At 39.8% G+C, this 10,845-nt stretch overlaps 1 protein-coding gene across 1 annotated transcript in view; it reads left to right on the forward strand.

The window, feature by feature from the left end:
- Positions 1-10,845, forward strand: part of DHX32 (DEAH-box helicase 32 (putative)) — a 34,857-nt gene that overhangs the window by 22,400 nt on the left and 1,612 nt on the right. Inside the window, exons 7-10 of the mRNA XM_019555873.1 lie at positions 4,975-5,166; positions 6,759-6,908; positions 8,790-8,980; positions 10,473-10,654. Of these exons, the coding sequence (XP_019411418.1) occupies positions 4,975-5,166; positions 6,759-6,908; positions 8,790-8,980; positions 10,473-10,654 (715 nt within the window). The remainder of the gene's footprint in view (positions 1-4,974; positions 5,167-6,758; positions 6,909-8,789; positions 8,981-10,472; positions 10,655-10,845) is intronic.

A 10,845-nucleotide genomic window follows, 5' to 3' on the forward strand; every position in this document is an offset into this window, starting at 1 on the left:
ATTATAAATCAATCATTTTGAGAGTTAAGAGACCATTTTTTAATTTGCCTTCCATTTCCCTTACTGGTTTTTCTTTAATTCCTTGTAGCCAAGTCTTCCCCATAAAAAGTCCACTGTGAGGAGTGGATGTACTAAATTAACTACCAGTGTGAAAAAATTAAATCTCTCTTAAGTTTCGTCCTCATGGCTCTGTTACTGCATGAGAAGCAGTGCTGTCTGCAGTGCAGCCCAGAGGCTAAATGCAGTTCCTGAGTTCTCTCACACAAAACTCACAGCCCTCCTTTGCTTTTAAGCCTCAAGGTGAGGAAAAACCTCACTTACTGCAGGTTTTCACTGCTGGTGAATCTGGACAACCCATGATTTTTAGTCATCTATCAGCAAAGTGATATGTACTAATACATGCTATATCAGTGTGCATTTATTGCTGATGAATAGATTTGTGAAAATTTGTATGCAAATTGTGACCAGTCACAAATGCCTGGAAAACTGCCAATGCAGCCATTGGTGTCTCAAAATTTAGACACCATTGATGAAGAAAAAGAGCCAAATCCTGCCACAATAGGAGTCTTGCCATGGATTTCAATGCAAGCAGGATTTAGCCCAATATCCAAAAGATACAAAAAAGAAAAATCAAGTTCCCCGGCTGGAAAAACAAGGATGTTATTGCAATATTAAGATGAACTGGAATCAGCTACCAGTTGTACGAGAATATTGACACTGTCTAGATAGATGTTCAGCAGAAAACAGTTGGGGGAAATATTTTAGAATTCAAGAGTTACCAAATTCCTGGGCTGGATGTTGTTGATCAGATGATGTCACAGTTGATTTCCCCATTTGCCCCAGTTCAGAATTGGTCTGTCTGCATTCATCACTGGGTTATAGATATACCAGCAGTCTACACACATTTCTCCGTTGTAGTTGGGGATGTCCTAGATCTGGTCAGTCTTTTTCTTATGCTGGACACAAGCTTCTGTGTTTGGATCCAAACTTTGGATCTCATAGGGTGTCTTTATATGTGCTCCAGGGTGCAGGGGGGGAGGGTGTTTTAATTAGAGTGGCTCTCAGGAGTCACTCTAATTAAAACACCTGCAGCATCTCGTGTATTCAATGTCCTATGCTTCAGAATGGTGGTAGGGGTGCCAGCTGCCATCTTGAAACGCGGGGACGCTGAATACATGATACCAAGGCTGCAGCATTATCATCAGAACGCTTCAGCAGACTTGATTAATTGAATCTGCTGCAATACATTCGAGTTAGACTGCATCAGAGCAGGTGTCGGGCATGTATATAGGTGCCGATGGGTACCTCAGCCCATTGAGCAGAATACAGGCAGTCTCTTCATCTTTAGGATCCCTTCTGAATGTGCATGCTGCCTCATTCCCCTTCTCAGAAGTGGGGCTCTGCAGTTGCCTCAAGGGCAGTCCAGAACCTGACCCAACTGCTAAGGCCCCTGGCAGACATTCAGTTCAAGGTGAGATAGGATTTGATCCACAATCCCAACAATTATGCCTTCTGCCATGCTACACGTGTATGGCAGGAGACAGCTGTGGAATCGGGGATCAGATCTCAATTGTACCCTATTGCAAGGGGATGATCAAGATCCTGGGCTCCCCCTGCACTGACAAGTAGTAAACTGCGTGTCTGGTGCCCCGAGCTTGGAGCACCAGTCAGTTGATTGGCACTTTGAGCCTTGGGAATGATTTGGAGTCCTTGACTCTGGTTCTCCTAGACTTGGGACATTTACCTATCCACTGATCACCACTCCCAAGGCTGGGAGCCCCAGTAAGTTCCTTGGCTTGGCCACATGTTCAATTTAAGGAATGATGGGAACTGGCCAAAATTATTACACATATTTTGTGTAATAACTTTGTGGCTTATTCCCTGTTTTATCATGCCACTAACTGCATGAATGTGCAGCTGGGTTACTATTTAAGATTTGATTAACTGGTTAATCTCAGTCTCTTCTAACTTCTTAAAACACCCCCCCATCCTTTATTTACTGAGAAAGGAGAGCCTTATATCTCTATGCAAAAGCCTTCCTGCCAGCATCTTCAAAATGCCAAAACCCCACAAGTTTTTTTTTGTCAGACCTGCCGAAGTCCTCAGTTTTCTTCTCTTCCCACTCAGGCTTCAGGTTAATTTTCTTTATCCCTGAAACAAACTCTTAACTTGTTCATATCTGTCAGTAAAAAGGTTCCTTTTGATTCCAAAAATATGTCCTACAAGCCCTAAGTGAACAAACCCTAAGAGTCCTATGAGCTCTTAATGAGCCCTAAGTCCGAGTTCCAAAAACAGAGTTACAGCATCTTGTTTCTTTCCTCTTCCTTTGTTGCTGGGAACTCCCACAGCTCAATCCATGAAGACAAGCTGTGGAAAACCACCATTTTTTCTCAGTTTGGTCCATCTTTTTAGTATATTAATTTGATTGCCAAGGCAAAGTCATTTTACGTTACAGACATCTTTGATTTTTCCTCTAGCTGCTACCAGACTGCAGTCATGATACACAACATGCTTCTTGTCAGCAAGCAGCTGATTTAAGCTATGCTGAAAGTTAGAGTTATGTATAACATTCATAAAAATCAATGAGAAATGCATAAACTTGGCATAGATTTCCCAAACAGTCATAAAACACGAAGAGAACTTTAGCTGTGGAAATCATTCTGCTAGCTGAAAAGCTGTGGAAGACACTGTAAAAGTAGGACATGGCAGTTCTGCTGTACGCAGGGGAAGATAGCTCAAATCAAATATATAAAAACCCCTTTTGCTCATACTTTGTCATACCACCCTTCATTTCACTCTTATTGGGCTTTTTGGTTGATTTTAATCTGTCTTCAAGTCATGGTTTCTTAACTGTAAGTGCTGAAAGTCTGAAATTATGGCCCTATTTTTAGTGGAAAAGGTTGCTGAAAGGTCACCAAACATATTTCTGTTTCAGTTTGTGAGAAATGTAAGGAAACACACTCACCAGCATCTCATCTGGCTACAGTAAGCCCTCTTCTTCCATCCTGTTGACAATAGCTACTATTCTGGCAGCAGCTACAGGAAGGAGAGAGACAAATAATGGTAAAAGGCTGAGTATTTAATTTGACTCCACCATCCACACATTTGTGTAATGCAGTCATACAGAAACAAGCAAAGAGTGAAATGGATATAAGAGGGCATCTGCCAAACTCCTTTGCATTTAAAGCCACCTCCATTTCATTTGTAATTTTCAGAACAGATATTGCAAAAAATATCCTCATCCAGAAGGTAGCCTTTGCTGTGTGGCATTTTTAAGTGCTTTACACTGGATATTTGCCTCTGGAGTTGTGGTCTACCCTGCAGTGATTAAAGGTGTTATGAAAAAAGGCCACTTTGTGCCTCTGTGGATCTTGAGGATATTTATTCTTGTCCATCTGTATTCATGAAACAGGCTTGTGGATGAGTATACTTTTACTAGTTGGGATGGTATCTTATTGCTAGTAAATCACATTTATAAAAAGAGCCATTGATGAAGACCTTAGAAGTTAACTGTCCTTTTTTCAGGCTGGGTAAGCATACCAGCAGTCTTCAAAGAAAGACAGTTTGCAGGGATTATTTCTGCCTGAAAATGTGTATGATGTTAAATACATACAAAAACATAGCCCTGCCACTGAATGCTTATGGCAGGAACTCCACTTAATGCCTTCCAACCTGTATAGTGCAAAATTGCCATCCCATTCTCCATTTCCATTTATCGTTGTCCCAATTCCTTCCTTCAGCACCCTTACCTCAGGTCTCTTCTCATACCAGTCTCTATCTTCTCCCGCAGTTTCCAACTCTGTGCATCTCCTGCCTGCTTCTCACTCCCTGCTACTCCCCCCCTTCCCACCTCTCAATCTCCCCTTCCTTGTCCTTCAGACTCCTGAATCCTACATGCCTGCTCCCTCGGCCAGTTACTCTGCATTCTTGTCCTTACCCATTCCCTAGTTCCCTTTCTCCTGCCTAGGACTCAACAGCTAGACTATGGGTATCCTGAAAACAATGCAGGTCAGTGACTATCTTTACTATCATAAGGGAGAAAAGCAGCATCCAGGATGAAGTCAGTCTATTCATTCAGTTCTGTGGGGACAATAAGGACAGACATTTTCTGTGAGAACAATCCTTTAGTAAGGCAAGAAGGTTCTCAATTTCCTTTTGATATCTTGACAAGCTACCAAGAAACCCAACTTCCTATAATCACAAGAAAACATTGGCAAGCATTGCTTGCTCTTGGCTTTTTTCTTCACTGACATCTTCAGGTTTAATCCCTGTTGTCTGTTTTCTTTCAGTAAAAACAAAGCAAAAAAAATAGTTGAGATTCAGAAGGTTGCTCCTTGCTTCTAGGTTAAGAGGCAAAGAATCTGCAAGGAGTGAGCTTCTAATATCCCCTTTAGCTGTCACTGTTATTTATGGTCTGAAAACTGTTCCGAGAGAAAAGGAATGAGAGCTCCAAAATCAAAGTTTGCAGAATAGCTATTGAGGCAAACTATTTTAACCTCTCATGTTAGTCCTCTAATTGATTTAGAGCAGAGATGGATGCAGAATAGCCTGGTTTAACTTCTATCATGTCCTTGGTTGGATAAATTAGTTCTGAAAATAATTCATGATTCCCCAGCATACCTTTTCTTTATTTCTTCCCTAAAAGCCACAGTCAGTTCAATTACAAAAAGCATCAACAGCATATAAGCAAGTCATTGCTTTACATAAGATTTTGCCAGAATTGTTTAAGCAAACACCATGACATTTTTAAACATAAGTAGAAAAAGGATGCAGCATTTTTCAGTATAACGAATTTGTGCACTTAGCTGCAAAGCCTTCAGTTCACCTCTCATGAATACACTTCTTTTACTCTATTCATTCACTTTTTACATGGGAAACTCACAATTGAAATTTTGCGATAGGATGTGAACTCGACGCATTCATTTATTTGTAACTGTGTTAAAATCCTTTGAACGATTTTATTCCCTGTTCTAGCTCCTGAAAGCCTGATGCAAGCTTTGGAAGATCTAGATTATTTGGCAGCCCTAGATAACTATGGAAACCTTTCTGAAATTGGAATAATTATGTCAGAATTTCCTCTGGACCCACAGCTGTCAAAGTCGATTTTAGCCTCCTATGAATTCAACTGTGTAGATGAAATGCTCACTATTGCTGCCATGGTAACAGGTATTCCTAAAGAATATTTTACTACATGGCACTTGTGCCTACTGTTCAGGTCCTATATTGGCTTACTTTAAGATCCAAAATATTGTGCGAGAAAAAAATATTCCAATTAAACTATTTAGAGGCTATTTAAATTTTGTCTACTCAAAATAAATACACTCAGAGTTGTAGCAATCTTGCCTTTGAGCTTGTAGGGAAACTCAGTTTTGTATGAATTTCAGTGAACTAGTGAATAGCACTGCCCTGTGCTTCAATTCTGTGCTCCAAACACTCCATTAATTTCTAACCTTTGCTCAGACAGAGCAAAATGTCTCTTCAAAATGAACTTTGGTATTTCATTATACACTCCTATATTTATTTTTTTTCCACAAGAATATCTCCCTAATTTGCTCTGCTGGTTTCAAATAATCTCAAGACTATTGATTAACATGGAATACTTTTGTCAGATCATTTTATCACTTTGAAGAAAACCACACTTTGTAGAAAAATAAATTTTGATGTTCAGTACATTATTCTAATTAACTAACATATTCCTGCATAAATGAGCTAGCCCCTAACTTTGAACATGTAAGACCTAGAAACATACCAAAGGGTTATTAACCATACAGTTTGCTTTCATTGCTGTATTGGCAAGGCCTAATAGCGAATATTGAAAGCATGATAGAAGACGCCTCTATTCTGTTAATGTTCACTTACAGGGGTGTTTCTGGGATGTATGAGCAATTTTGGCATTTTTTTACTGGTATAATTTTTCAAACTGTGTATTACTTGTAATATTAATTTCTTTAAACGTGAGGGTTTGAACATACCCACTTTGTATGTTTTCCTAAAGAGTAATGACAGCCCCCATCCCCCTCAAAATACCCAATACAGGCCATGAAACCATGATTGTAAGATCCTGAGAAAACCTTAGCTGGCCTGAGGTGAAAGGGGGAATAGGCTGTGATCACATATAAGCCTGTGAACCCAGACACATCTGTTCTAACCGGGGAACTTCTACACTGATTCCAATCCAGAGCAATTTATTCATGGTGAAGCAGCTGGATACAGCTGCTCTGAGACAGTTGCATGCAGGCTTTTGCCTCACTTCCAGGCTTGAGGCAGCTCTACTCATGTAGCCATGGCCTTAGTAGCACAGTAACATAGGAGAAATAAGCTGCAGTGGATAACACCAAGCCCTGATTCAGGAGCACATTTGGGCATTTTACTTTATGGATTAGGTATTTTTCTTATGCTACAGAGGCAACATGCTTGGTTCTAGCTAGAGGGTGGTGACTGCTTTAAGACGATGGTATCATGCCATTTATAAAACTTCACTGGCTTAATTCTTAGCAGAGGTGGCTCACTGTCTTTTGGACTTGCATCGACAGCAACTTACATTAACTGAGAGTTCTGTTGCCACAAGTAGGAAGGCATGAAGGAACAACCTTACTGTCTTTACTACCCTTTAATTAGTAAGCACTGCAGCAGAGATCCAATATTTGATGTCAGAGTACAGGGTGTAAATGAGGGGAAAAAAGTGATATTGATCACGGTACATTGCTTTATGTCATGCATCTAATAGTTGAATTCCTGTTGGTCTGATTTTTTTTAAGCTACTAATTGCTTTTCACGCCCCCCACCTGGAACTGAAGAAATTGCTCTTACCTGCTGGCGAAAATTCTCACACCTTGCAGGGGACCACTTTACTCTTATCAATGTCTTCAAGGCCTACAAAGAAACCATTGCAAATTCCACAAGCCAGTGTAAGTTATACAAACCACACTGCAAATTTTACTGCTAAAGTTGGCTTATACTATTTCCTGTTGCTGTTACTGAAGTCAGTATAATGCACAGGAAAAAAATGTAAAGTGTTAACCTACAATAGAGAAAAACAATTTCCTGTAAGCTGTGTGGGTATGCATGTACGGGTGCATTTAATGCAGGACAAACTGCCCCAACTTCAGGCACAATTCTAATATTATTTGCACTGCCACCTCATCTTTGTGCTACATGGTGTACAAACAGCAAAAACCGCCCCCACGTGAACAATCTCATAGAGTTCTCAGGTGTATGGCACATATAAACAGGATGGAAAAGCAAAGGAAGAAGTGACAATATTGATATTACTGACAGGCAATTGTATCAATGCACCAGTAGCCCAACTTTTATGAGGTTTTTTGAAGGTATCATAGCTTAGGATAGCTTTAAGGAGTTATTTGAAGGAAGATGATGATGTAACTGTGGAGACTTACAGGCCTCTATGGAAGGCAGCTTACAAGAAAAGGTGCTTGTTTGAAAATGTAACAAGTAGTTGATAGCTCTGCCATCATTGACTGATCCACAACAGAAGTTGACATTTTGATAATGAATGAGCAGTCATAAGTGTATTAGGAATAGGCTGTGAAAGTCAAGACACGCACCTTCTGCTTGATGCAATAGAGAAGACAGTGAAAGGACTAGAGAGAGACAATAGGGGCAAAACAATGGGCAAAGATAATTTTGCAGCAGTATTTTCAGATGATAGATTACCACTGTGGACAGTGGTAATCTGTATTTCCGTAAGAGTTTATTCCATCATCTCAAATCAGTCCCTAAAGGAGTTATGCATCTGCTACAAAGATGAGCTGTTTACCTATTTTAAAGTTCCTGATGCCAGAGAAGTAAATAGTCAATCTTTGTCGTCATCATGGATATTTTTTGATATCCTATACCCCAGGCCATGGAGCTTCATGAAGATAAGAAACAAAACTTTGGCTTGACTCAAAATTCCATGGAAAACCAGTGTAGACAAAATCAACAGCAAGTTTTGATGTCTAGCCTGTGTTACAGAAGAGACATGTAACACTCTGTTGTAGTATGAGTTTCCTGAACAATGAAGGCTTCATGCCCAGGTATATTCACTGGCATAGTAATGAACAGCAGAGGTCAGGCCATTACCCATTAGGATGGGACGGCATCTCCCAGGTAGCCAGAGGTAGCAGAAAGCATTATAGATGCTACTACATGAGTGCTTAATGTTGGCAAGGAATCCAAAAGTACCTTTGAATTATGCACTGAATTGTTCAACTGTGCATATGTGCTATTAAGGAGAAGGACTGTGTTTCAGGTGGTAACCCAAACAATGCTTTCTATTCAACCAGAAGCAGGTCCAGCCTCAGCCTGCTAATTTTCATTTTTGAGCTGAACTCATCCAAGCACTAGGCAATCTAGTGTGTGACCACATCTAATAAGATAGCTAGAGTTGTATGGCACCTACCTGTTGCTGGCACTTGAGTCCACGTCAGCTGACTGGTTCATTTAGTATGTTAGCAGATGTTGAAAATGACCAAGGAGAAAACCAATTCCTTTGGGGACTATCATTAATCAATGGAAGTCTCTCTCCAGGAAGGATTCAGACTGTTTTAGTAGATTTCCTTGGGTCACTGCCACCTCCTTCAGACAGGGCAGCAATATCTCCTAGTCAGCTGTGCTGAGCGCTAGAGGTCTAGGAGGATAAGAATGGATGTTTGTACTTTATCCATTAACAGGAGAAGATCAGTGCTACAGCAACAGTTTCAGTTCCTGGTCTGGATTCATATCATGCCAGATCTAGAATTTGTTATAATTACAATTACAGTATGTTGTAATTTTTTCTTCTCTCTTAGACTATGATGTTGAGAAGTGGTGTCGTGATTATTTCCTGAACTGTTCAGCACTGAGGATGGCAGAAGTTATCAGAGCTGAATTAGCAGACATTATAAAGTGCATAGAACTTCCCATTTCAAAACCTGACTTTGGATCAAAAGAAAATATATTAAACATAAAGAAAGCTCTTTTATCTGGATACTTTATGCAAGTAAGGAAGATATTCTGATTTTATCTTAGTCCCAGTGATATGAATACAAGATAGCATAGTACTTAAATAAATGGCTTTTAGAAAACCTGATACCAACTTAGGGAATAGTATTCCCCCAATTCCTATAAAATAAAACTGGTATACTTTTCTTCCGCTGATTCAAATATTTATTATTTGTACCACATACTTTGTTTTCAAATTGTCAGCCAAGTCCACTTTTGTGAGGAAGCTGTTCTTGATTAATATATGGGTTTTGTTCTTTTATCAGCCAACCATACCAGAAACATTTGAAAGCCATTCATTTATTAGGCTGTGATAAACACTCCTGTCTAGTCTAGCCCCTTCCTGGTATTCACTGGCCACAACAACTCACTAGAAAAGAGAAGCTCTGTCCACACACTATTGAGGGTGTCTTGAGGAAGGAGTGAGGGTTTCAGAGACTCTTCACTGCTCAGCACTTCTCATTAGGAGCCACAATACTGTTTTGTTTTTGAAATAACATTAATTATACTTTCTGTCCTCACAAATCATTTATTAATAAAGCAGTTTGTTGAACAGTTCTAGATGTACAAGTTTCCTAATCTAAACTACATGAGCCAGTCTTAGCGTAACTGCAGAGGTAAACAAGAAAGATGAATGGTTCACACCTCCTGTGAAAGCAATCCTTCCTCTCTGACTACTCTGGTCTATTCATCAGAATAGCATTTGGTAACAAGAGAGCACACCAGCACTCCCTGTTTAGCTAGGTCAGCAGTTCTCAACCTTTTTAAGCTGAAGGCACCTCTCAGAAAATGCCAACTCTTAGTTTTCACTCACTTTTGACTATGTAAAAAATAACAGAACAATTCTTCTGCTGCAAAGAATTCTGAACTATTGTAGCCTTTCTGAATATTTTTGATATAATGGATTCCTATTTGAAATCTCTTAATTTATCTTGCAAATCATGTGTAGGTCTTTGCACTCCTAACAGTACTAATATCCTTAAAAGGATCTCATGGCACCCTGGATAGGCCAACACCTCCAAACTCACAACAGGCACTCCACTTCCCAAAACAGGTTACTCCATCTACCCACATATTTTTCTCAGGGCTTTATTCTTTAAGAGATGGACTTTTAAGGATGCAAAAACTTTTTAGTTATTGATCTTTAAAGACATAACAACCAAGCTTAACAACTAACCAGTGTTTCATGGGCTGGTCTGCCCAGTTCTGCCCCAGTTTCTGTATTGGCCTTTCAATTATAAAGATTGGCATTTTCCCCAACAGCTAAGTCTCTTTCTCCGTGTCAATTCCCTGCCCACCTCACCATGAACAAGCACATTCAATTTCCATGCTTATATACTATGAATTAGGGACAGGGGTCATGGCTCTCTCTCAGAAAATTGTTGCATACAAATGTAAATATTGGCTTTTAACATACTGCAAAGAAGCAGAAGCTGGCCTAAACAGCTTGGATACACAGTGAAACAATGGATTACTCTTTTATATTTTAGATTGCTCGTGATGTAGATGGCTCGGGAAACTACTTAATGTTAACACACAGGCAAATAGCTCAGCTTCATCCCTTCTCAGCATATTACAACACCAGGCGGATTCCTGAGTGGGTTCTATTCCATGAATTTTGTGTATCAGAAAACAATTGTATCAGAATCGTCTCTGAGATATCACCTAATCTGTAAGTTAAGGGTTGTGGGGCTATTTCCTATGAAAAGTATAATTTAAGTTGTAAACAATGCCGCATGCTACACATCCTTACTATGCATTCAACCAAAACTAGTTTCTGGTCTCTCCCAACCAAGAACACATTTCTCCACAACCAGTTCATTAGCAATGGGGAATATGCAGTGAGAAAGCTGAGAGGAGCTG

Source organism: Crocodylus porosus, unplaced genomic scaffold (assembly GCF_001723895.1).
Source record: "Crocodylus porosus isolate Cpor-Errol unplaced genomic scaffold, CroPor_comp1, whole genome shotgun sequence".
Lineage (NCBI taxonomy): Eukaryota > Metazoa > Chordata > Crocodylia > Crocodylidae > Crocodylus > Crocodylus porosus.